This window comes from Melanotaenia boesemani, chromosome 21, assembly GCF_017639745.1.
Source record: "Melanotaenia boesemani isolate fMelBoe1 chromosome 21, fMelBoe1.pri, whole genome shotgun sequence".
Classification (NCBI taxonomy): Eukaryota; Metazoa; Chordata; class Actinopteri; order Atheriniformes; family Melanotaeniidae; genus Melanotaenia; species Melanotaenia boesemani.
This window is the reverse complement of record NC_055702.1, coordinates 19,250,832-19,277,580: the sequence shown is the minus strand read 5'-3', so window position 1 is coordinate 19,277,580 and position 26,749 is coordinate 19,250,832. Positions and strand designations below refer to the sequence as shown.

Below are 26,749 nucleotides of genomic sequence, written 5' to 3'. Positions count from 1 at the left end.
CTCAACCCTTTTGCTCGACATTAAAACTGTCCAATCGCAACTAAGGTCAGGATTTTTTGGCCAATCACATAGTTTTGTAGGCGGAGCTTAATAAAGCTTTCCTCATGTATCGTTATCATCATTCTCATCCAATGGACTGACTTGTTTATTGTCGAGCAAGATGGAGTTCCTCTTGGGAAATCCTTTCAGCACCCCAGTGGGGCATTGCATTGGTAAGTAGCTAATTATTTGTCAATGACAACACGGACGTATGGGTTTTTATGTCTTAGAAGCGTATCCATTTTGTAGAGTCAGTCGTGTACGGGTTTGCTACTTTAGCTTGCTAACGTCCCTGAACGAGTTTTCTACAGCTGGAGAGCTACCATTAGCCTCCTGCCAAACTCGCAGTTACGGTACCATATTCTGTCACTGTACGAGCACTACCGTTTGCAAATACAATTTTAGTTTTTTCTTTTTGTCTCTTGTTATTATCACCATCAGGTTATAGGTTAGTGTAAGCACAATTAATGAGTCTAACATATTTTTTTGAAAGACTCACTAGCTGAGCTAGCTAACAGCTAATGATCAGTCATCGTCATACATTTGGGTTGCTACATTTTATGAAGACGTCATAATTTTCTAAACAAACTGCTTGTGTGTTTTAGAAAGAGCCACTGATGGCTCCCTGCAAAGTGAAGACTGGACCCTCAACATGGAAATATGTGACATCATCAACGAAACAGAGGATGGGTGAGTACCCAAATCGGTCAATGCCCATGTTCTGTATGTGTACAGGTGTCATTCTCCCATTCATGTTGTGTTTACATTATGAATTCCTTCAAGGCAATATTTAATCAGTCCCCATCCCCACCCTATTTCTTTATTTGTGCCACAATAACTGACCAAGTCTGGTTCTGGTTATGTGAGGTGGATATATGTAAGGCCTCACCGCTTATCTCATTGCTCCAATAACCTTGTGGTGTATGTATAAAGCTGGTGTGTTAAGTGTGAAGTCCAGGTCTTGTTTGATTAGCGGGTTGTAAACTGGCTTAGGTGGGCCAGGCTGTGCACACCTTACTTTAAATCAGCAGTATTATTAAATGTGGTATAAGTAGCTTATTGTCTATGGGGAATGGAAAGGATACAACACACCCACTGCTGTAGTGCAAATTGAATCTGTTTAAAGTTGTCAAAAACATTTAATTATTTCTTCCACATGGAAGAACAATATATAAGCCAGTGTTGAGATGGTGAAAATGAAAAGAATCATTAACATGATGCTCTTTAATTCAACATTTGTGCTGCACAAACTCACACAAATTTGTGCAAGAGTGTCTGATGGCCTGTTCGACTGCTGGGTGTTATAAACCAAAATTCATATCCTGATATTTCAATGCTGAAAGACGATTTACTATAGATACTGGTATTTTATATGAGTCGGGCTAAATTTTCAACTAATTACCACTTATGTGTAACAAACATTGTAAATTAAATGTTTATTGTAAATTATTCAAAGACTGAATTCACCCTTCCAGATTTTCTTTGCTTTGTCTTAAACCATTTGTCTATACTCAAATTATTGTTCATTATATAAGTACATTTTCAATTAATAAATACAAATAAAATAGCATGGTGCTTCTCTTCCACTAATTTAACTGCATTGAAGTGGAGAGGGACAGTCTCACAAAGAAAGTGATATAAATAAGGTTTGTTCAAATTCCTGGTATTTCAAGGCAGAACTGCATCAAGACATAGAAATGGAAACAAAGGTTCATGGGGTTGTTATGCAAACACTCCTCCTTGGAATGCAGCCTCTGTTTGTCCAAGAAGCCCTTACGAATAAATATGGTTGCTCTTCAAAGAAATAAAGCCTTAAAGTTGATTACAATGAAGAGAAAATTATAAACAAGTGCAGCTCAGCATGTTACTGACAGGTACAGAGGGACAGGTGAGCCTGGGGTTTTGCCTCTAGGACAAATCCACCCAGGCAGCTTTACAGGGGACACAGCCAGCTTTAGATAATATCAGTATGAATAGATGTCTGATTGAGGAAAAAAAAAAATACTGTTATTAATTAAAGTTTTCAGTCCTACTGAAAACACAACCTTAAGCTATCATCTTCTTGATGAAATCTTTGTTCTGCTTGTTTTGTTAGTTTTAAATAAACGTGTTAGTCATGCTTGACTTTACTTGTGTGTAGGCCAAAGGATGCCATCAGAGCTGTTAAGAAGCGACTCAATGGGAACAGGAACTATAGGGAAGTGATGCTGACTTTAACGGTGAGTTAGATTTGGTAACCGATTGTAGACTGGGAAACAGGAGTGCAGGCCTTCATGTTAGATTATAAGTAATGTAATATTAGAATAACATATCGTAAAGGTGCAATGAGATGGATATATCACATTGTGAAATTCTGTATTTTTTTTAGTTTCTCACATAATGTTTGTTTAACTAAAGCGAAACACTTTGGGATATTTAATGCTATTGCATAACAGTTATTAGCATGTACTGAAAGCCATTTTCATCTCTGCCTCCCTCAGGTTTTAGAGACATGTGTGAAGAACTGCGGCCATCGCTTTCATGCTTTAGTTACTAGCAGGGACTTTGTTGATGGCGTGCTTGTTAAAATTATCTCTCCAAAAAACAATCCGCCTACTATCGTTCAAGACAAAGTCCTTGCCCTGGTTCAGGTAAGATTAACAGTTTAATTGAATGCAATCCAGGTCATCAGCTTTGCACAGTTGTTGCATATCAAAAAGCCTGATGGATTATTGCCTTGAATCTATGTATTTTGTATAATGTTGTATAAGGTTTTCTGACTGAACCAGTTAAAGAGAGGTGAAGCTTATTTGCAGCAGAGGTGTTTATTACAGGCCTATCATCCCCAGGCAGAGCCTCAGGTAAAGCACAGTCCCCAAGGCTTCAGCCAGCAGCAGCTCTCATTACCTGTCCCAGCTCAGGTGACCCTGCAACGTTCACATGGGCTGCTCTTATTTCCACTAGGGACACTCTGCGAGGCCAGCATAAAGCACGCATTCAAAGGGGCATGCTGCAGCTGTGAGGGAGCATCTTAATTTGTTTATTTAGTATATAAGCAAACACATTTGTGGAAGGAGTGTCAGCTGGGAAAGTGGTGTGCTAAAATTTATGGAGCCACACCATTTTCACACAACAGATGGAGTGTGGTTGACATTTTGTTCAGCTGGGGAATAGACCGGATGGATCGTGTACCTCCTTTATTACCTGAATAATCTCTTAGATGTTCATATGTATATTGTGAAACCAATTTAAAACTTCTTCCCCACATTTAAATTGAAAGTTTTTTCTTACAGCTTCTGGGTATTGGTTTGGGACAGGTTGCTTTAAGTGTAGTTTATCCAAGGGAAGTGAACTGTTGTGAAAAGTTGAATTTGCAAACAAACATCCAATTTAAAGTGACTGACTTACGTTGTTTACATAGATAAGACTCGCAATTTGCTGAGTGGATGAATTCAAGGCAGACAAACAGAAATGTTCAGAGAACAGTCTCCTTTCACTATTCCCACATCATTTGCTTTGTTTGCTATGTTGTCCCTCCCTTCACCCATTATGTTTATTTTCCCTCCTCTCTTTTCTTTGAATCCATTTCTGGTTCTGCATTCTGCAGGCATGGGCTGATGCATTCAGGAGCAGTCCTGACCTCACAGGTGTGGTTCAAATTTATGAAGAGCTAAAGAGGAAAGGCATAGAATTTCCCATGTCAGACTTGGAGACCCTGTCACCTATACACACACCTCAGCGGGTAAGAGGCATCATGCCAAACAGTCCAATTGTGAGCTGAGGTTTCTGTGTAAAAACCAAGTAGAGTCTGATTGTCACCTTGGGGGATTTGTTACATTCTGTTACATTTAATACATCCTTGTTTGTTTCTCGTAGGCGGCATCTGCTCCAGAAGGTGACTCTACACTACATAAGTACAGCAGCACCACTCAACCCAAGCAGCACTCTGTTCCACCAGCATATACCACCCCTCAGGTCCCTAACATTCATGCCTCTGGATCTATCAATCCTACACCTGAACAGGTACGGTTGTATAACCATAAACACACTTGATTCAGATATTTATTTGCCCCCTAAACACATACTTAGTTTGCTCTTTTTATAGGGGAAAGTGTTGTAGAGGTTTCATGCTGATCAGGGTGCAGTAAGCAGTTGTTCATTGTCTTTCTCAGTCAAGGCTATAAAGATACAAAAGCCTGCGTGGCTCTGTTATAAGAACATCTTTGTTTAGATGGTTTGTGAGCTCTGTGGGTTGATAAATGAAAGATTCTGATTTGAAGGTGACATACACTGAATGTGAAACATCTTCATTTTGTTTCTGTTCTCCACATCAAGCAACATTTCAGTTTTTAAGAAATTGTCAATCTACTGAATGCATTGATCGAGCCAATGATGATTAGGTCGTAACCAAGGCTGTCAAAAATAATGTTAAGGGCGGTAACTATTTTGTGTTAACTGCGTTAACGCACTTAACTCATACGCAGCATCTGTCATTAATGACGCCGTAACATAGAGGTGTCTAGAGGCAACATGGAAAAAGTTAAGTCGGCTGGCTCTATCCATGGATTTGAGGGCGTCACACCCATTGCAGAGGAGGATGTTTTAACACCCACACCTTTCCTGGTGAGAGGGTTCAACACCCGCACTTTTCCTGCATTTTAAAAAAACTTCACGTAGTTTTGCACAAACATCACTGCTCTGGTCGTCTCTGTGTCTGCCCAGTGAAGCTGCCTCCTCTCCTGCTCCCTCTCCTTTTGTGAATCATGACGACTGTTGGTGATCGGCTTTTCTGGCGTTAGTACCGTCTCTCTTGTTGCATTTGTTTATGGTTCAGCTGAAAAGGAGGAAACTAGCGGTTCATGGTTCACACCGGCACATATTTACCCAAAAGTATTGTTTTGTGGACGTGCTAGCAAAAGTACTAATCTACAACTACCAGTCAATCAGATTCATGTTACTGTCACATGAAGCTGAAGAATGAAAAATAATGATAGCAGCCTATTTCAATTAGATGTTGTTTGCCTTTATTTCATATTACTTTTCAGGATTAATGAGGTTTGCTAGTGACACAGCTGTAAAATCTACTAGTCATCAGACAGCCATGCACACATCAATGCAGACAGATCAGGTTCAGATATCTATTGAGAGCGAAACAGCAAAAGGAAACAAGCGATGTCTTGTCTAAATCATTGGTGCTGTGCAGATGTTGGAGACAGATTCTGAGATACAAAACAAAGCAGGACCCTTCACTAACAAAGTAGCTGACAGGTGGTAGAAAGGATTTGTACTTAAGCTATGTTCTGGTTGAACTGATTATTACAACTAAAGTGATCATCTAATGGTAAAAAAGCTAAGAAAAACACAAGTAAGCATTGGCTTGCTCTTTCTGTTGATACAATACGGTAAAAATGGCCATATTTCAGACTTAGTCGCGAGTGTTGATTAATCATGATTATTGCAGAAATTGCTATTTCTGTTAAGTTTTTTTCCCCCAGTGCATAATCTCACTGCTTAAGCACACTTTTGTCTACCTTATGTAATTTTCTAAACATGTGCTTTTGTTTTTGGTTTACAAACCAATTGGTATTTAAACACTTAAATTTAAGAAGTGTTCATTATCTGCTTGTAGTAAATAGAACTAGACATTTCAGTTATACCTTTTGCTAGTTAATTATTACATAATTGTTTTAACTCACTAGTACAATTGTTTAGTCATTCATTTTAATGGTTTAATCGATTTATTTTGTTAGTAAACAGATTTAACTTGTCTGCTCATCTGTTAAATGTAGTTCTTAATTTTTTTTTTTTAAATTCAGAGCAGAATTAAATGGTTGGTAATTCCAGCTCAGTTATTTTGATTTGGTAATTACCGCCCTATCCAGTGCTGCTCAGATAATTTCACTCCAGTTTCCTTAATTATACTTTTACAATGATATTATAGCACTATAATTATAATTTTATTCTAATATTAACTGTAAATTAATTTACTTTTGTCATTTAGATTTGCCGGCTACGCAGTGAGTTGGACATTGTCCGGGGAAACACAAAGGTGATGTCAGAGATGCTGACGGAGATGGTGCCAGGACAGGAGGATGCTTCTGACTATGAGTTGCTACAGGTTAGAAACCCCTGCTTGAGACGATGAATAAATATGAAAGATTGGAATAATTTTCTACTTACCTTGAAGACAGAAACTCTAAAGTGGTAACTTGATTTTGTATGTATGTGTGTGTTTGTGTTGCTTAGGAGCTGAACAGGACTTGTAGAGCCATGCAGCAGAGGATAGTGGAGCTAATCTCCTGCGTTTCCAATGAGGCGGTGACTGAGGAGCTGCTGCACGTCAACGACGACCTTAACAATATTTTCCTTCGTTATGAAAGGTTGGAGAACAGTGAAAAACTCATTTAAGGCTTAGGCTTTTTTCTACTTGAAATTACATTTACTATGCCAGCTCTTTAGTATTAAGCATGGACGATGTCCCAATGAGTGAATGAAGTATATCATTGTCCAGAGAATCCACAGTTAAGGAACATTGATACTTCATATTTTTTTAAATTTCTACATGCATGTGTATTGCTTTCTCACATCAATAATTTTTCCAATGTAACCAAATGTAATTTTAATATAAATTCAAAAAGTTAACTTTACATCTAAATTATAGCCCCCTCCAACTCAGCAACGTGCTGTAAAGAAATCAAAGCTACTTCCCCTGTGTGCTTTATGAAGCTGCTTCACACAAACATTAACTGTTGTAAGAAAGAGACGCAAGTGTTCCTGGAGTTCATGTGTGGAAACTCTTTTATTCTACAAATGCAGACATGACTCTTTCTTTTGTTGACAGAACACATCGTCTTTATACTAACAGCATTGTGTGTTTGCAGAGATGAAAGAATTTTTATTTGTTTCTTTTATGTCATCGCTTTGCTTCAGGTATGAAAGGTTTAGGTCTGGGAGGTCCTCAGCTCAGAGTGTCAACAATGGGGTGAGTCAGTGTTTAGTGCTGTGAAATATTTAGTGCTTGCATCACACTAAAAATTCCTCGATTACCTCTCGGAATCTTCTCAGCTGTGCCTTGTTTTTTTTGTCTTGTCTGCTTATGTCTCATTGTCTGGCCTCGCCATGTTTCATTGTGGCTTTTGTTGGCTTGCATGTTAGATTATTAGTCAGTGGTTTAAAATGTCTTTCAAGTAGAGGTCAATCGATGTAGGGTTCATATGATTGATGCTGATCTTTAGAAATCGGAGCAGCTGATGGGAGATTTGTTTAAGTTTTTTTTTTTTTTTATCACTGCAACAGCATCACATACAGACTAATTATCGTGATATCCACAAACAGTAAAAATAGATAAATTTTAATATGAAAAACAAAAATCATGGCTTCTTACTCATCTCAGTGTAAAAGTAAGCATGGTTTTAGGAAGGAGTGCTGCATTGTATCTTTTGTGGAATCACTTTATTTACTTTTTATTACACAGCTGACTGCTCTTATTTGCTTTACTGGAAACTTTACAGCTTCTCAGAGGCTATGACTTAAAGCGACACTCCTTAACTTTCCGACATTGAAACTCTGTTTTTCTGGTTTGTTTGTTGAGGCTTTGGTTGCTCCCTGTTAGTCAGAAATATTTTAAAAAAAAAACTAGCCTAAATCATCATTCTATCGATTAATCGGTCTACCTCTACTTTCAAATCGTTTTGTATATGTTGCTATATGTTGATTAGCTATTTGCCAGACGTGTGTGTTGCGTGCCTAATTAAATGGACACCCAACAAAGACACATTTTATCATTTAACACAACGCCCATGTCATTTGTTTTCATTGTTTTTGTCTTCATGAAGTAATATACAGTATTTACAGTGCTGTAAAGGAAAATGTTTTGTCCAGCAAGGGTAACATTGATGGCGGATGCAAAGTACGTTCGATGCATCCAGGGAATCTTGTCTGCTTGTGTCATCCATCCATAGACAAAGCCATGAACAACTCACTCATAGTTTTGAAGCACTTTATTTTAATAGCAGGAGCTACACTCTACTTGTCTGAGCAGCTTCCATGTTTTGTGCTTTTGTGAAATCTTTTTTTTTTTCACCCACAAAATTTCCATTTTTTGACATAAATATCTGTTTACTGCTGCATTAACAGATAAATGTGCTGTACATTACATACCAACAGCTGCATAGTGTAAAACTCTTTCTTGCCTCATGCATGTGTCAGTTTCCCGTTGCTTCATTTGCATCTTTAATTAAAAAAAAAAAAAACAATGATAAATTGGGACATTATTGCTTCTTCATTGGGTTTAGAGGTGTTCAGGCATGGTGCATCATCCATTGTTGTCATGCCATTACATTGTGTCTCTGCACTGGCATGTTAATGGTATTCACCGTCTCTTCCTTTCTGTTCTTTTCTGTTCTTCTGTTTCTGTGGCTAGCTGAGACAGGCAAGTATGGAAATATTGTCAACCCTCCTAAACAAGCAGCGTCACCCCATAGCGACTCTTAAAACATGTCTAAATGATATGGGCTCATTCTCCCACAGATTTTTTCACCCCATATGGCATGTTTTAACTCAGCAGACCCTAGCAGTCAATGATATTAGGGATCCTGGATGTAGATGGCAGTGGCAAGTGCTTAAGATGTGCAAAGTAAATATGTGCCTAGAGTCACTGTCATGTTATGTTTGCATCATTTCAAAGATTCAGTCTTCTTTCCTCCCTTTCTGTTGTTTCTGCCTTCTTAAGGGGATCGCTTTGTGCTTTTTGGATAACTAACCATAAAGGGAGTATCTGTAATAGCTCAAAAACATACCGGTGATTTATGATCAGTTTGGCTATTTCCTACAAGCAAGTCCCTTTTAAAACTTGTCTACAAAATGAAGATGTGTCTTTTGGACCCCCTTAAGAAAAAGTTTTGCAGAAATTTACTTAATTGGCTTCAACTCTCAGTGGCAGACATTCTCATCTGCTCCTGACGCTAATCAGCTATTTTTTTTTTTCAAGACTACTTGTTATGCAATACACCTACAATTTCTAAATTTTACCCCACATTATATATATTTTTTTTCCCCAAACGTAATCAAGGAACTTAATACTGGAAAACCGTGCCGTTCCCTAGCCTCCTACAAAAGGAGAAACTCCCGAATTCCTGTCTTTTTTATTTATTTATTTTTTTCCTACAAGAAATTTCCTACAGAAGCAACATTGTCTAATTATTTTTTTACTCATCAGGTCCTCAGCGAGGCTACGGAGGACAACCTCATAGACCTCGGCCCAGGCTCCCCTGCAGTGGTCAGTAACATGCCGAATGCAGCTCCAGCCAGCTTACCCCCCACCCTCACAGCCCCCGAAGGAAGTCCCTCCTCCCCAGCCACCTTGGCCTCCCGTTTGGCTGGTCTAGGTATGTATGAGTTACTTAAGAATAAAATCAAATGTTAAGCTAAATATCATTAAAAATATAAAAAAAAAAGTTCATGTTTACTGTCCAAATTCTTGATGTAATTAATAATATTGTATGAGCTTATATTTAAGAGCTCAATACATGAAGTCTTTTGCTTACTTATGGAAAAACAACCAACCAGAACCTCCTTTTTCTTGACATTGATGGAAAACATTCTGAGGTTGAGGGTTTATATAAAAGAGAATTTCATTAGGATCCCTTTACTGAACCAGGTGAGAAAGATGATGTTGAAGCACCTTTAATTAATACTTCAAGTTCTAAATTATGTCTAATATATTTTACTAATATGGCAATTAGAAGATGTGTCAGCTAGAAGGTTACATCTGTCAACATGATTCACAACATTGAAAAAATCAACTAAAAGGAAGAGAAATGTGCAGCAAAATGATCAAAATGCCAACCATCACTCTTGGTATTTACAACTAGCAGCATCGTTTTTAATTCACTTCTCAAGCTTAGAGCATTCTGCCACTTATCTGTGATAAAGTGTTCAGTTATGGTGGCATAAGTTTCTATGGTGATATGGTGGACAACACAGTCTTGTTCTAGAGTGTGAGGATCACTGCGTCAGTTAAATATCTTCAAGTGGGGTTGTTGTATCTCAGCTTAACAGAGCAGCTGAAAACCTGTTTCCTAGAACGAATATGGATGCAAATACTTGGCAATAAAAGATGCAAAAGTTGGTAAATGCTTAACTCTGTCCTACACGTCTTCTTTTTTATTTTCCTGGAAGCATGTAATATGGTGTCTCACTTAGTGTTTCCAAAATATTATAGTTCAGTGTCATGAAGTTTGTCTGTAAGATTTCTTGCTCAGCCATCTTGTGCATGCTGTGGACACTTCAATTCCACTTTTCCAAGTTCCTCTTTTTACATTTTGTCAATATTATTTTAACAATTCTCATATAATAAATAGATTTTATTTATTCTGAATCTCTCATTCCTGCAACTTAATGCAGCTAAGATTTAGTTATTTCCATCAGCCCTAATAAATAATCATTTCTCACAATTTAACAGCTCATTAGACTCATACATTATATTATATATTAAATTTAATTCCCTACTTCTCAACCCTGTCTGTTAACAATTTGCAGCAAAACAGCTTTCTTTGACAGTTTTATGATAGTACTTCTTTTCACCTCTTTACTGTTGTTTGTCTCCACCTTATGTCTTTTAGTGGTATTTACATTGTGTCCTAGTAAAATATACTTAGAACTGTTCAGTTTTTTGAGAGCTCAGGTTACCCTGATGATCAATAATTAAACAACTTTCTGCAGCAGATATCCATCCAGAGTCTGTTTGTTACATCTTAGTGATGCTTTTAATTTGCCTGCATGGAAATGGCTTCTTTTGCTGTAAATAAGCATCATAAAGTGACATTCAGGTATTTTTGCCCTCTGTAGACATGGGTGCAGACAGTGTGAGCAGTACCCTGAGCTCTCTCTCCAGCTGTAAGCCTCCACCTGCCCAGGATGACTTTGATGTATTTGCTCAAACCAGAACCGGAACCAAGTCTGAACCACGCAAGACGTAAGAGTACACTGGAGTCCTCTTATTTATTTTTATACAAGAGTTTGTTGATTTTTTTTAAGTCAGCTGTATGTAATCTTTGACACAGCAATTATAGGGAAGAAGATGAAGTTGCTCCCAGCTGTTGATAACACCCCACATTTGTTTTGTCTCAGGTCTGTAGCTGAAGACAGGCACACTGTCGGTGGCCCTCCCCCCACTCTGGATGTCCTACAGCCAGCAGCAGGAGGGGTGAGTTTGGCAGTAAACTCTAGTTTTCATGACCGCTTTATGTGTGTGCTGTGTAACAAACAGACCTTAGAACGTCTTTTTACCGGTCCTGCTGGATGACAATAATCCTCTAACGAATTTAAAGATAAGTTTGGATCTGGTCCATTTTTTTTTTTACAGATTTGACACTTTTATGAGAATAGTTTGATTATCAAGACGGTGCAGGATATATTCAAACATTTTTGATGAATAAAATAACACTCATCCAATATACCTTTTTGTTTTGTTTTTTTTGTTTTTTTTAATAAAAATGATCAAAACTGTGCCTGCTCCAACGTTCACCACAACATTACATTTTCTGTTCTTTTAAAAGGGTGAAAAGAAAAGAGAAAAACTAACTACAAGATCTGAATGAAGCCAAATTCCTACTGTAGTATCAGATGGGATTTTCTCAATCTGCATTGTCTCCATCTGCATGTTTCCAGATGTGGATCATTTCTGTGTCACGTCATCCATAAACATTGGTTTCCTCTTCTGTTTTTATCATATTGAGTTTGTTTTTATTCGGTTCTTTAAGTTTCATTTGAGTTGACTTTGAAGATTGTTACATGTTTTAAGTCATATTTTCTGTTGTGTTTGGGCCGGGTTTTTGTTTTATTTTCTGGCCATTCGTGGCGAACTTAGGTTGTCGGAGGTCAGTCCTCTGTCATGGATGACATAGAGGAGTGGCTGTGTACTGATGTGGTGAGCCAATCATGATTTTTATTTCTGCTTGCTTTTCTTTCCCTTTTCGCTCTGTTGCTTCCTCTCATCTCATTTAATGGTGTCTGAAGCTTAAGGATAACAAAAAAAAAAATAATCTTGTGCCACATTTCATCACTGTGTGGTCAGTCACATCTTAATTCCCTAATTAATTCCCCAAATTTACTAACAATGTTGTTGGGAACATAACACTTGAACATAGTGGGAAAATGAGCATGGCGTCTCCTATGATGGGTTGGACGGAAGTACTGACAAATCACAGTGAACACACTGCATGGTTTTTTCTGTCTCTGTATCGCTCTGTTTTGTGGTGGAACTAAACCTTAAGCAAAACATCTGGCTTGCCTGAGCTGAGCTGATCCTGCAGCTGAGTTTTTAATTCAGCTAAGTTAGAAATGTGTGTGCATTTGTGGCTTAAAATCAGTACTAAAACATCAGAAGGCTCCATGCTCATTTTGCACAAATTTGTCAAACTGGTGATGTTTTCTGTTTGGTTGGGAAGCAATTTCCAAAATTACTGTCCCAACTTCACATGACTTGACATGACAGGTAAGTAATGAAATTAATATTTGGTTGGTTATTTCCTTCCCTTAATAGTACTAATTGGTTTACTACTACTCACACATTTAGTTGTGTTGCTTATTGCACAGAAGCAAGATCCTCACAAGTTATATGTCATTGTACAGGTGACTAGTCGGGCTTTCCAACAATGTATGATACAGCACTAGTTGGTATTATTAATAGAGGAAAATAGTCCCCCAAATACACATTTCCTTTTCTGCTACTAACTGTCAGATATTGTTAAAGTGGTGAATGTATATTTGTTAAAAAAAACACTTTGATATGAATTTGGTTTCTGTGATTTGCAGTGGGTTTGCTACAATAAGCTTTTAGTTGTGACTTTTTGGGAATTTATTTTCTTTTTCTTTAATAGAAAGGAGATGAAGGGGAGGAAGGGGTCACCAGTGAAGGTAAAGTAACACAAATCAGCCTTTTTTTTCCCCTCATTTTTCCTCAATGTTTCCAGCCATCTTTTTTTTTTATTTTTAATTTTCATTTTTTCTCTTGATGCATCCAGAATTTGACAAGTTCCTCGAAGAGAGAGCCAAAGCTGCTGAGACGGTCCCCAGCCTACCATCACCCCCCAGTGGCAACATGGGGGCAGCACAGGGAACCCCAAGTCGGAAGAAGCCGGACAGACCTGAGGACACTTTGTTTGCCATGTAGACCTCCCACCTTTGACCTCTGATCCCCAGCCTTAGACCCGACCGGCTGAGCAGCACGACCTGAGGACAGGCTGACCCGATCCAGAAGCACATCCACCTGCTTTCTGACTCTTCACACCACTACATTACAGAGTTTTGTACATGCGCTACTTAAAAATAAGAGAATACTTAACATCTCATCAGAAAGGGAAAACCTGATGGCTTGGTTTGTTAGGCCAGCAGATGGCAGGAGTTGGAGACAATGACATGCCCTGCTTTCTTTCCCTTTTCTTTTTTTTATTTTTAAAGAACAAAAAGGGGTTCATGTTAAGGGTTCCTCAAATTGACTTCAAATTTGTCTTTATTTTAGTTTTTACTATTAAAGAACAAACTATAATTTTTCTGTTTGCAGTAGCAGACTACTCCCGTAATCAGTAGACACACTGATCACACCTTCAAAGGTCTTGTTTTGGTGTTTGTCTCTCTTTCAAACCCGTCTGAGTTGATTTGTAAATCTGTAAATTGCAAAATGTCAAGTTTACTAGTTGTGTGTATATTTAAGCTACATATATTTGAAAGAGATGGTAATTTAATGTAGAGTTTTGGAAAGAGTTTATGTTCCACTTTCTTTGACAGTAGGGATGTATCTCACGGGGAGGGGGGGCAACATTTTCAAGGAAAGGGACAAAAGCACTAGTAAACACTATCTTAAAAAATTATATAAAAGAGGAAAAAAGGGATTTTAGTTTTTGTGATTGGCATTCGGTGCACTCTGCACCAACAGAAGTGGTATGGAGCCACCAGCTGGTTCTGCCTTGTCAAAGATGAATTTGACAGACCTCAGTGCAGCGTTGGTGATGGTTTGCTGCTCGCTACAGATTTATTGAGATTATTTTTGCAGAGATTTATTACCCCGAAGCTGCTAAAGTTGGTTATAATTCCATCACCCGAGCAATGCTGTCTAGTTATTTTCATTCATGTAATTGTGTGTATGCTGAGCACAGGTTCTCATGGATTTAAGTTGAATGATGTCTGACCAGAATCAGTCAGAAAGGCTCTTTTTTTTTAGTAGCTGCAGAGGCAGATGCTGTTATTTGTGAGTCTTGACTTGGTGACTAGGTTCTATTCTTTTTAAGTATGTTTTGTCTTAAAATTGAGCTTGGAGGACCAAGTGTGAGTCTTTTTTTTTGTTTGTTTGATCTTGTTTTTTAGATGTGAAAGGATAAATCTGCATAATGTGGTCAATTTAATTTGGAAATTCACACCTTTGTTATTTGAGTATGTCAGCAAATTTAACATCACACTACAGAAGCACATTATTTTATGCATTTTTCATCGATTTTTTTTTTTTAAATCTCTGTTCCGCTGACTTCTTGAAAGCCTGACCTTTCAGCATGACATTTGTTTTCAGAAATGAGCTCGCTGCAGACAAAGTGCTACAAATGAGACATTTAACTCTTTAACAGCGAATGCAACATGTTACACAATCACAGCAAGCTTAAAACAAGTGTGCACTTTGACATCTGCACATACATCAAGTCAGCTAACACTTAGCCATCTGTAATTAATGAGAACCGTTTAACCAGATGTGTACAAATGATTTAGTCAACACTATATATATTTTTTTTGTTCTGATCAGTATTTAAATCTCTGTATTATTTTAAATGAGAAATGGTGAAATTAACCATTTATGAGCAGAATGAGATTGTCATTGTGTGTTTTAGTGTTTTTTTTCTGCTTTTGCTTATTGACTTCAAATTTTCCTTTTTATACATTGCTGCTGGTTAATTGAATTTTGCTGGTCATGTTTATGTTTATTGGTTGTGTGGATATTCTTGTGGGTTGGAACTGTGCATACAGTAAACATACAAACGTGCATTCTAAGAGAAGTTCACAAAAAAACTGTAAAACACTGACACTAGTCTTGTTTTTCTCATGAAGGATTTCACATCTTATTAGATTATCTCATTCTGATCTCTTTAGGCTAGCCAGCACGTTAACATGATCCAACATGCGTATCTTTTTGGGGAAACTTTTGGACAAAACATCAACATTGCACATTTTTAAAAGGGAAATTTCCTTTTTTTCTTCTGTTGTCTTGTTTTTGGTGTTGAACGTGTGTTCTGTAATGCAGAGATGTCTTATCTCAGTTGACTGGAATAGAAGCCTCTAAATGAGTTTCTAAAGAATGCTCATCGCCCTGCTTGGTACAGATCATTTTGCAGGGAGTCCTGTTTTGGAGGAAAAAAATTCTTTACACATCTGTGGATTATAATAAAAGTGAAAATATGCTGTACAGGGAGGCTCTGCTGTGTGACTGCTGACTCTTCTGAGTTGCCTCATCTCTCATTTCTCTTTGTGTTGTTTGACTTATGCATGAAATCTGAATAAAGATTAGCAGTGTGTGATCCGCATCCACGTTTTTTGTCTTTATTCTGTGGGCCCATAACATTCCCTCACAACTCTCCTTGGCTTTATATCTTGGCACAGCAGCTTCCTCTTCTCATTGTAACTGACCTGTAGTAACCCCCCCCCCCCCCCCCCCCCCCCCCCCACACACACACACACACACAGACACACCTCTCCCCAGAGGCCGCTGGGCCCCAGATCAGGGGGCTTCCCCATTGGTCATCAGGAATCGCCTCATCCCACAACATGGCCCCTCATATTCTGCTTCAGGCACTGGAGCATTTTCCCGGTCAAGAAAGAGGGGCGTGTCTGTCAGAGTAGACTGGAATAGACAGGATCCCAGTTTGAGTCACAATACTAACTTCATATTCTAATTGTAGTCCTCTCATACAGCAGAGCTGCTGGTGGATTCATCTCTGAAAAGGTAAGTGGATGCTTGTATGTTTTTGTTGGATTATGGGAGAAGATTTTTAAATGAAATGTCAACTGTGTTGAAATTCTGTGTTGAAGTTCTGTGTTAAAGAGTATAAATCAGTGAGTTGTGTCTGTTAAACCACCATGTGATGCTTGAGAGATGGAACTGTTTGTGTTGCAACATACTGTTAGACTCTTATCACTTTCAAATACAGGCTACACAGTAACTATAGTCATTTTTGTCTTATTGTGTTTCAGGTATTTGGATGCACAAACTCATATGAAACATCCACATTTTCTTGGATTAATTTACCAACCGACTGGTTGCAAGCGAATGGCCTCTCTATAAGTAGTTAGCACTCCCTGGTGGCTGCACCATGGAGTCTGATGACCTGCATGTCATGGGTCGAGGTACAGGAGAAGAAAAGACAGAGACAGACTGCTACACAGCTGCATAAACCCTCCTGTCAGAAAAACAAAATCTCCTTCCTGGATTCATCATCTGCCCAGTGGTTCAAGTATGAGAGAGATGCTGACCAGAGCTGTGGTGCATTGTAGTTGCATTGCATGTTATGCCGGCACAGTGCAATGGATCTGCTTTGCAGCATAGAGCTAGGTTGAAAAGCAACTCAGATATGAAAGCAAAAAGAGCAAGAAAATCCCAATCAGTTATTGTTCACCTACTGTACATGAGCCATCTTAGAATTAACATTTGTCCAGCACATCCTCAGCTCACCTGCACCACGGCGAAAGTAGTTTGTGTTGATCAGTTGCAGTGATACTGTATGAGGTTTACTTCAGGGACTGAAAATTGAAAAATAAAAAAAAAAAAAAAAAAACTTATACTCCACATAGACCTATTTTTTTCTCTGTTGGGGGGGGGGGGGGGGGGGGGGGGGGTCATATTTTGTAAAGTATGTGGCTGGGAATAGTCTGTTTTTTTCTCTTATATGAGAGTTAATACTTGACCTTTGGTCTATTGTAGGGAGGCCCAGTTTCTGTCTTAAGGGCCACTATCCAGTAGGTTTTAGATATTTTCCAGCTGCAATGCACCGAAATCAAACTAAATGGACATCTGTAGCAGCTTGTCAAGTTTTGCACAACTCTCTTAATTATCCATTAATTTCAAACAGGTGTCTTGGTGAAGGGAAACATCTAACCTGCAGGATAGTGGCTCTTGAGGACCACAAGTGTGCATGTGGGTAGGTGGGTGGGTGGGGTGCCTCAGAGGGTTATTGCTGCACCTGTGGTCTGTATTACAGTTTGCTATTTTGAATTTTGGGGATGTGTTTAGGATTGTTATCCTGTTGTAGAAACAATCCTCTCATCATCAGTCCTTCTTTTAATTGTGCATTGTTAATTCTGCCTGTAATGTCTTATGTAATCAATTAACACATACACACACATACACATACATATGCATATATTTGATTACATATTAATGTCTTCCAGACCAGATGCTTGTGTTGTTGTTAAATTTCCCAACAGAGAGCGTCCACCAGGTTTTTGTGACTGGACAAATGTCCAGGTGGACATTATCAAACACTGGCTCACCTCATGGGTGAGTTTAGTCTCCACTTTTGTTCATCATGTACACTGACAGCTGTAGAACTTCTTCAGAGGGAGGTTTATTGTGAAGTTTTTCTGATGACACTGTCCTGAACAGGGTCCTGCCTTATCACACGTTGTCAGCTGTTGTGATGACAATTATCCCAACTTGAATGTTTCAAAAACTAAAGACATGATCATTGATTTTAGACGCAGCAATAGCGACTACAAAGTGAATGTAATTCACAGTGAAGATGTCCAGATAGTTGATTCATACAAATATCTTGGCACCGTTTTTGACTGTAAGCTCAGGTTTGGTGTCAATACTGAGTCTGTGGTTAAGAGAGGCCACCAGAGAATCCGTCTGATGAGGAGACTGACATCTTTTAATGTCAGTGGGACCATTTTAAAGAACTTTCATTTAAAGACCATCATCAGTGATCCTCAGCATGTTTGTCCAATGTGTTTGCTTTGATGCCATCAGGTCGGAGCTACCATGCTCCTCTAAGGAGAACCAACAGGTTTTCTACATCTTTTATTCCTTCAGCTGTCACACTTCTTTACTCTGACAGCAGTCATTTTAAAGGACAATTATTCTGTCAGGGCTTTATGTTAGCTGAGCTAACAGGTGTTTTAGCTTGTAGTGGTATTTATTATTGTTTTACTGTTGATTATTTAATTTATTTATTTGTTGTGTCTTCCAACAACTGATTATGTACTGATAATGTCTGACACATTGTACTTTTAATGCTGGCTGGTGTCTGTGGTAAGCTGCATATGAATCCGTATGGTGTAAATAAAGTTTTCAGAATCTGATATGATAACTGCAGATTTTATGTGGTTTACCTACATACTGTACACGTTACTATTTATATAAAAGTATCCCAAATGGCTTTGTTAACATCAAAATGTTAATAAGCTTCCCACAAGTTAGAAAAGTAAATGACCAATACCAGTTTTGAAATAATAATTTCAAATGAAGAATGTTTATGCTTTAAACTTGTGGTTGAGGCGACGTCATGTACAATTAAAATAGCTATATATATAATTTCTGTGTCTTCAACCGAAATCCACTTGAGACCAGAAACCTTTCTCACACAGACGTAGAGTTAAAATAGTAGCTGTCATCAAGCTTCCATTTCCACGCCTGGTGTCGGTGAGTGGGTTTAGGTAAAACCTGTCCAAAAATTAAGTAACGTGCTGCTAATTTACAATTATCACATGGTTTTTGTATAGCCACAGAACCGATTAAAATAAAAAAAATAGCATAATGCGGTAAATGATGAGCAATTATCCTGGAAAGCTCGAATGTCCAAAACCAGTGCAATATTATAAAAACTAACAATATATTGAATAAAAAAATCATTATGATATATTGCTTCCTAACAGTTCTATTCTTACAGGTTTGAGGGAAAATACAAATCCAGTTTATTCTTCCTCTTGTGTTAGGGTCGGCACTGACCCGTTTTTAGGTTTTAAATTAGTAAAAGAACCACATAAATATGTCTATTGCACCGAGGATTGATGACTTTGTCAGGAAACTCTATTTAATAAGAATAAATCAAAATAAAATAACCTTTGTGTTGTTACTGTCGGTTTTGACCCAGTTGTAAAAATAAGATTATAAAGCAATAATTAAAGCCAAAACTAATTATTTAAAATATAGAGGATTCTCTTTTTGCCTTGTTTCCCTTTATACCTGCACACAAACAAAACAAACAAAGCTAGGCATGTCCAGCGTTCAGTATAGAAGTGTTTAATTTATTTATATTATTCTTCTGAGGTTCATTTTACCATGTTTTTTTTTGTGTTTGTTTGTTTGTTTTTTGAAGCCGAGGTGCATACTGACAAAAATGTCCTGGAGGCCCACATCAAAAACATTAAAATTGATATTTTTATGATTAAGGAAGCCTAACAAGGTAACCAAAAGATAAGAAATAAACTGGATGATAGATGATTGTTTTTTTGTGTATTTTACAGCTGAATTTGGACACAAAACCGACCCATCAAAATAAGAGATGGAAACAGAAACTAACACAAGGGGAAATTTAAGCTGCAGAAGAAAGCTGTAAATTTAAGAGCAAAATTAAAGAGAAAAATATTAACATAGAGGAAAAGATATATTGAAAAAACTGATATGTATCTGTATCTGCACTTATGATGAGGAATTAAGACAAAAACAAAGTAATGACTGAAATTACTTAAGCCTACACTTTTTCAGTCAGTAATTTGTCTTCTCAATTCTATTCTTGATTTTCAACATTTGTTCTGTTTTTTTATTTGGCTTTTTGTTGTTGTTGCTGCTTAATTGGAAGAAATTTAAAATTATTGAATTAAAAGAAGAAAAAAAAAACTAAAAAACAGTTTTTGTAAACATGAATCAGTTACTTTTATACCGTGCACTGCTCCTACTTTTTGATTTGTTATTAATTACACAATTAATAGTCACTGAAATTTGACCAAACTTTTTCCAACTGTGCCGTATAATATCCTTTTGTGTTATTGCTTATTCGTGCTTTTGCTAAAACCTTTAACACCTGTCACTACAAGGCTGGCGTGTTTACACCACGAGAACTGACAAATTTAAACAGATTTCTGGCAGATTCCTGAGTTACATTTTCATTTGAATGTCAAGCCTTTCCCTTTATTAAATTACATTTTCCCCATTTCCTTTCACAAAATCCAAACCCCTTTAGTGACCCCCAGTCAACTGCTTTCGTTATATTCCTAGCAGGGACATCCTTCTAACAGCTGGAATATAAACACGTCTCCCAACAGCCATTGATTGACAAGCTTTCCTGATTTTCTCATCACTGATACCCACATTTAAAAATAATACTTCAGCTTTGAAAGTGCATAAGGGCTGTACCTCCAGTAGCCATAAAATTGCAAAGGGCAGATATGTGTGTGTATCAGAGACCTCGGGCTATTTCCCACATCTTCATTAGCTAGCAGCTTAGTGTTGCTACACTCATTCATACATTTTCCTCAACCCAGGCTAACGCTTTGATGAACAGAAATGATACAAAACATATACATTTCCAATAGAACAAAACAGTATGTTATTTATATGTTTCCATACACTATGGCCTCAGTAAAAACTAATCTCAAAACAAAAACTCAAGTTTAAATGACCTACAGTATTTGTGTTTACAATGTAGTTGTTATTAATGTTGCACATCAGTAGGTTCCCAATTTCATGTACCTGCTTTTCCATAGTTTCTTGCCCTCAGCTGCTAATTTTACCTGGCAGCATGCACATAATGAAGTCTCAAACAAAGGAATGGCTTGTATATCTATAGATTTGAAATACAGTGGAGGTAATAAAGACACTGGCTAAAATATTCAAGAGTTGAGTAGGAATGAAACAAAAGGGGTGGATTTTAAAAAGTTACTTAATAGAGGCCATTTATTGGGACACACTGCCAGTAGCAAGACTTTTCTATATTTACTGACAATGTATTATGTTCATTGACTTTTCGGGCCTGACTGGTGCCCTGTTTTCTCTTTAGCCGCCTCCAAAGACTCCCATAGCCTTGAAGCACTTTATGCTAAGTTAATTTACCCAAATATATCCGCGGCATCATGGCAGCAGCCCCCCCCCCCCCCTGCTCCTCAACATCAACAACTTTGTTAATGGAAACTTGCTGATCCATAAACGTTTGTGCCGCCGCAGACGGTTGCTGGGGGGCAGCTCACACGTGAATGTTAAAATCCTGCAGATCGATGAGGGGCATTTGCAAGGGAGGCATAAGGTGTGTTTAATTATAACTGCGTCAGGGGTTTGTGGGTGTGCGTGTGTTGGCTGGGGGAGGTGTCGCTGTTTTAAACTGGGGAGAGGGGCCCCAGTATTTAAATAGGGTCACTTCTAGGCCTCACCTTGCAAGTGTTATGCTATATTAAATGCCACTCATGTTAAGTGTGTTGAAACCCTTCTCTGATGTAGTCAAGACATAATATAAAGGTTAAATTGAAAAATGTCCCTTCAAAAGCACAAGGAACACGCCGTGATTGATATCCCTTGTACAGGAAAAAAATGTTAGCCAGATCTTTGTTTTGTTAGGCTTATTTTAAGTGAGTGAATACAATACATTGTAATAAGGAGTGGCTGGATTAGAATGAAAGTGTCTGTCAATGAGGTTCTCAAAAGGTCAGTGAATTAAAATTAGCAAAAGATGGACTGAAATTGGCTTGAAAACAATTGAATTTCAGCAAAAGAGGCTTATTTCACTCTAGTCTTTAGCCATAGTGACTGAAGCACAGTTGTTGCTAACAACATTAGCAATACTGAGTTTGAAGTGTGATCACTGACTAACTGAGACACATTCAAAATCAGTGGGATTTAGTGGTTCTGTTCCAGCTAAACCTTTAGCATACTGACATGCTAATCTTCTCCATGTCCTTAGCCACTGCCAGTACAGGGCCACTATCATCTCTGTGATAGTATCTTCACAACAGCCGTCAAGTGAGGAGCGCAAAAAGCAAAATAGAATACACTACACACTTTGGACACCATTTGTTTAGCTTCAAACAACATATTAGGCAGAAACTTTATACCCCGATCACATGCTAATGAACACACAAATACACAATCACAGGCTCTTTGACTGAACTATTACAGTTGATGTTTTTCCATCTTGAAGCTCTCCTTCATATATTTTAGTTCTGTTTGTGTTTTAGAAAACATTTATTTTGTCTACTATCTAAATTGCTTAAATTCTGTACATTTATATATTTAATACCTTAATATATTCCAGTATCCAGAATTCTGTTTAAAAATAAATAAAAAAGTGTATGAGAAAAACTCATTAATATTATCATCATTATTTCAATATGTAAAAGCAGAATTACAACTGGCACAAAGAATATATATATATATATATATATATATATATATATATATATATATATATATATATATATATATATATATATATATATATATAAAACACAAATGTGTTAAAGCATCTTAATGAGATTTTGATGAGATTTGTACTCCAACTGTAGTTTTCCATTTTCCATGTTAACCTTTAAAATTGTTAATTTTATTTCATTGAAGACATGGTTTGAAATTTTTAACAAAATCACATTTCCGATCAGAAAAGGGCTTTTCTTACCATTGTTTTCCTTTAATGTAAGGGCATGGAAGAAAAAATCAATTTAAAGCTAAAAGCTCTGATTAAGTCTGTGTAAGTTTGACTCGTAAACTGAGGAAGATAAGACATATTTTCTGACTTTTCAGTGAAGATGTGTTGTGTTGAGCTGTTAACCTTGTGATATTTAATTATTTAATTTTCAAAGATATAGGGTTTTTCACGGAGACTGAGCATTTAATATTTTCTCATTTTTTAAACTGCTTGCTAAGCCATGAATTTAGTCATCCTAATGTGAAAATAATAACAATAATCAAAGGAAAATGAGAAAATTCTTAGTCATTTTCTATTGAATAAAAAAGCAATTCCAACTTCCTGTATCAGGACAATTAAATAATTCCAGCCAACTTTTGCTTTGTATTATCTAATTTCTAAAGCTTTTTTTTAAACACATCATTAACTGCATTGAACAGTTGTGCTCACAGTTTCTAAATATAAATATATACAGAGTCTATTTCAGGACTTGACAGCTCACAAACAGAATAACAACATATGGACTGTTTACTGAGTTCTTGTGTTTTGGCCATTTTTTTTTTTTTGCTGTACAGACGCTTTGTTTTGAAGCAGTTTTTCCATCTCAAATCCAGTATACTGTACCTCTGTGTTTCCTTATCTACATTTTCAAGTTTGATAAATTCCCGTGGTGTTCTTGTCTTTGGATGTCCTTTTAGTTCTCAGTTTTGGACCCACGAAGGAATGCATTCTGTCTTTTTAAAGAGTCCAGAAGTGCAGGTTGAGGTGTTGGGGCTCGAGAACATGAATAGGTGGCCCTGTGGGCACTATATGTACAGGGCCCTGAGAGGACCTGAACCCAGGAATAGGTGGATCAGGAGTGGAAAGGATGTAGTCAATGCTAAACTTTATCTCTGACTCTGGTTTTTCCTGCTGGTTGGGGTTAGGGATGAGGTGGTTTTGTTGGGAACCGGGCCTCGGCCTCTCAGGATTCAGAGGACAGAGGGTGGAGTTGAGGTCAGGACGACGAACAGAGGGTGCTTGCTGATTACTATGGCTCTCCATGGGGTGAAAAGAGGTCTCTGCAGAATCACGGAGACCAATTTTCATGTTCCTCCGGCGTCGGCGACGTCGAAAGTTGCCATTTTCAAACAGATCAAGCATAGATTCACAACCAGTAGCAAAGGTCCAGTAGTTTCCCTTTCCCTTCTCATTGCCCTCGGTCCGAGGAACCTGTCAGAAAGAAGAAAGAGCTGATGTGCTTACAGATTTGCAAATAATATTTATATTAAAACAGCAATGAGAATACAATGTTAAAGAAAACAATAACTACTCATGCTTCTGCTGATGTAGTCTGTAAAAAAGAAGTAAATGGTTACAATAAACTAAACTAAAGAAATTAGAATAAAGAATGGGTGCTTTATTAATTTAGGAAAAAACATAAGACAACACAAACGCCACATTGCATTCATTTATCTTCAGCTCTGTCTTTACCTTGATGAAGCAGCTGTTTAGAGACAGGTTGTGTCTGATGGAGTTCTGCCAGGCTCTCTGGTTGGACCGGTAGTAAGGGAACCTCTTCATGATGAACTCGTAGATGCCCGACAGAGTGACCCGCTGCTCGGGGCTCTGCTGGATGGCCATGGCGATCAAAGCTATGTAGCTGACACACAGAGACACACACTTCAGGTGACAAAGAATAACACACCTTTTGAAAGACAACTGAGAGATAAAAAATTATTTTCTCTTGTTAACAGTGATCCTGCTTGTAGTCCAGACTTTTAAAAATCACATTTTCTTTCATTTTAATTTCACTACTTTTCCACATATTGAAAAAAACACATAATCCAGAAATTTAAATCCCTGTTAGATCATTTGAATAATGTTTAACAACAGTGCTGATAAATAAATAAATAAACAAATAAACAAATAAACAAACAAATAAATAAATAAGTAAATAGTGACCATGAATAACAGGGAACTAATATATTTGTTGGAAGCTAAAAAAAAAAAAAAAAAAAAAAAAGACCAAAACAACAATGACAACAACAACAACAACAACAACAATAATAATAATAATAATAATAATAATAATAATAATAATAATGAGAAGAAGAAGAAAAAAAGATTGTTTTGCTTCTTTGTGCCAGATGTTTTTATCTGAATTACATATATGCTTACAAATGTCATCATTATTGTATTTTAAGTATGATTTTACTGCATTCACATTAGTTTCACTGTAAGACAAAAGTATAAAACTTCCCACAGTGACTGATGAAATAATAGCAGAGGAAGAAGAAGAAGAGGAAGAGACTTTAAAATAAATTAAAAGAGGTCTTAAATACCTGTAAGCAGGTCTACATATTTTTTTCTCTTCGTCAGTGCTGGAAGAAGGATATCCGTCCCCATCGTAGTTGAAACAGTTGAAGGGGTAGTGAGAGTTATCAAACATATCTTCACTTTGAGGAGTCAAATGTTCAGTCCGAAGTGTTTGGCTCATCTGAGTGTCCTGGCCAAAGCCCAGCAGCAACACCCCGTCCTGCCGCTCTGCTCTCCACCATGCTCTGCTCAGCCAGCTGACACTCACTCTGAGCTTACCGTGATGACGGCTGCCTCAGACCCCCTCCTCCCCTCCTCATCCCAGCTGCTCTCCACTAACGGATCAAGGTCTCAGGACTCTAAAGTCTTTGAACTTTTGTCACATTTCTAGGGTCCACTTTAAAATGATATATTTCTACTCTAGATGCTTCCTCCACCTGCAGAAATATGTCAGCCAGGAACTGTTTTGAACTGAAATACTGAAGCCAAACAACTATCTCATCATTGTAAAGAACATTTTACACATATTTAAAGTGGTGAGAAACCTACTGAAAACCCTTTTAGAAACTTAAACTTTAACCAGGAAAATATCTCTGGTGAAGAAAAGCTCCTTCTGGAGCCAGAAAAACCTTTAAAAGTTCTCTTTATTTATTCTCCAGCACTCAGGCTGATGTGAAATCTCATTTTTAATGAATTGGAAGCTTTGAAGGAATTAGTTTCTTAAGAGTTTATTGATAGCCTTCAAATCTAGATATTTCAAAAGGCTTAGTAACCAGAAGACTACTGAATCTCCGAAAGAAATTAAATGGGCTGATCTAATGCAGTCATTAAATTCTACTGTGAGCATGAAACTTTCAAAGTAACCACCTCTGTGGACTGTAAATGATGACTAAAGCTGTCTGCTGTTTAATTTGTGGCAAAAACAAAATGTTTATTAGTTCACTTAGACTGTCAAAAAATATAAACTTCCCACAGGATAGCTCTTCTATCTAGGTCAATCAAATTTTCCGACAAGTCATTCTAGGTTTGTTAGCTCTAAACTCTTAAAATAAATCACTTTTAGTTCCAGAAAGACAAACTTGGCAACAGTCAAGTGGTAATTTTTGAGGCTTAAAAACTGGACTACAAACATTCACCTGACATACGATAGTACAAGCAGCCATATGCACCCACTTCAGGGGCTGAACATACCTCTGCGTAACAGCTCCTGCAAATGTGCATGTACTTGTTTTAGCTTTCCACTGCCACATACGAGCAGTGCTCAAAATATGGAAAAGCTTGAAATGTGACTCTTGGTTTTGTTTTACCTGTTGTTGGTTGTTGGTCTTTAAGCATCAGCTTTGCAGGCTCTGTGTTGTCAGTTTTTTTCTTTTTCATTTTGAAGATTGCACATCTGATTGTATAAAAAAAAAAAAAAAAAAAAAAAGCTGAACAAAAGCTTTTCGTCTCTGGGCAGTGGTAGTGATGTGGACAGATACACATGTGACAATAAAATCTGTTAAAAAAACACAACAAAGTGGTATTAAATAGTTAGATAATGTAACTGACATCTGTCCATCAACCAAAACACTATCCAACATGTTTATCTCGTCACTGATTATTCACTGACATAGCACGCTTGTTTAAAGCCCACTGAAGCCCCACAGAGTTTCTCACTGAGGTGCTCTCTTATGACAGCTAATGTGGCATCCATCTTGCTTCCTGTCTCTTCTCTGAGTTCTCTCCAGTGAATAGAAGTTCATCCAGTGTTTGCTCTTTTCTTATCTCTTGTTCTGTCTGTTACT

The 26,749-nt window shown here is 37.5% G+C and overlaps 2 protein-coding genes across 4 annotated transcripts; one reads left to right on the top strand and one right to left on the bottom strand.

Moving 5' to 3' along the window:
• Positions 1-74: 74 nt before the first annotated feature.
• On the top strand, positions 75-15,584 carry tom1l2 (target of myb1 like 2 membrane trafficking protein). Of its 3 annotated transcripts, XM_041973207.1 has the most exons (15): positions 85-212; positions 645-729; positions 2,180-2,258; positions 2,520-2,669; positions 3,626-3,760; positions 3,895-4,041; positions 6,020-6,136; positions 6,265-6,398; positions 6,949-7,000; positions 9,236-9,404; positions 10,867-10,993; positions 11,149-11,224; positions 11,888-11,947; positions 12,900-12,936; positions 13,044-15,584. In XM_041973207.1, the coding sequence occupies exons 1-15, from the start codon at positions 161-163 to the stop codon at positions 13,190-13,192; spliced, it is 1,569 nt and encodes a 522-aa protein (XP_041829141.1). In that variant the 5' UTR covers positions 85-160; the 3' UTR covers positions 13,193-15,584. The 3 variants fall into 3 exon arrangements, with proteins under 3 accessions (XP_041829143.1, XP_041829141.1, XP_041829142.1); XM_041973208.1 differs by lacking the exon at positions 11,888-11,947; XM_041973209.1 differs by lacking the exons at positions 11,888-11,947; positions 12,900-12,936; positions 13,044-15,584 and adding an exon at positions 11,608-11,881 and having other exon boundaries at positions 75-212; positions 11,149-11,287.
• Positions 15,585-23,234: 7,650 nt separating this feature from the next.
• Positions 23,235-25,217, bottom strand: foxl3 (forkhead box L3). Its single transcript, XM_041974386.1, has 3 exons — positions 24,992-25,217; positions 24,141-24,309; positions 23,235-23,879 (listed from the first exon to the last, which is right to left on the bottom strand). Exons 1-3 carry the CDS (start codon positions 25,144-25,146, stop codon positions 23,406-23,408), a joined length of 798 nt encoding a protein of 265 aa, XP_041830320.1. The 5' UTR covers positions 25,147-25,217; the 3' UTR covers positions 23,235-23,405.
• Positions 25,218-26,749: the final 1,532 nt, after the last annotated feature.

What these genes read in the sequence shown, in the direction of transcription:
- tom1l2 (XM_041973207.1), top strand. Translation starts at nt 161, where the DNA reads ATGGAGTTCCTCTTGGGAAATCCTTTCAGCACCCCAGTGGGGCATTGC. An exon ending in CCCAGTGGGGCATTGCATTG is followed by an intron (nt 213 to 644) that starts GTAAGTAGCTAA and finishes TGTGTGTTTTAG; the next exon opens with AAAGAGCCACTGATGGCTCC. An exon ending in AGTGGCTGTGTACTGATGTG is followed by an intron (nt 11,948 to 12,899) that starts GTGAGCCAATCA and finishes TTTCTTTAATAG; the next exon opens with AAAGGAGATGAAGGGGAGGA.
- foxl3 (XM_041974386.1), bottom strand. Translation starts at nt 25,146, where the DNA reads ATGAGCCAAACACTTCGGACTGAACATTTGACTCCTCAAAGTGAAGAT. An exon ending in ATATGTAGACCTGCTTACAG is followed by an intron (nt 24,310 to 24,991) that starts GTATTTAAGACC and finishes TCTGTGTGTCAG; the next exon opens with CTACATAGCTTTGATCGCCA. An exon ending in TAAACAGCTGCTTCATCAAG is followed by an intron (nt 23,880 to 24,140) that starts GTAAAGACAGAG and finishes TCTTTCTGACAG; the next exon opens with GTTCCTCGGACCGAGGGCAA.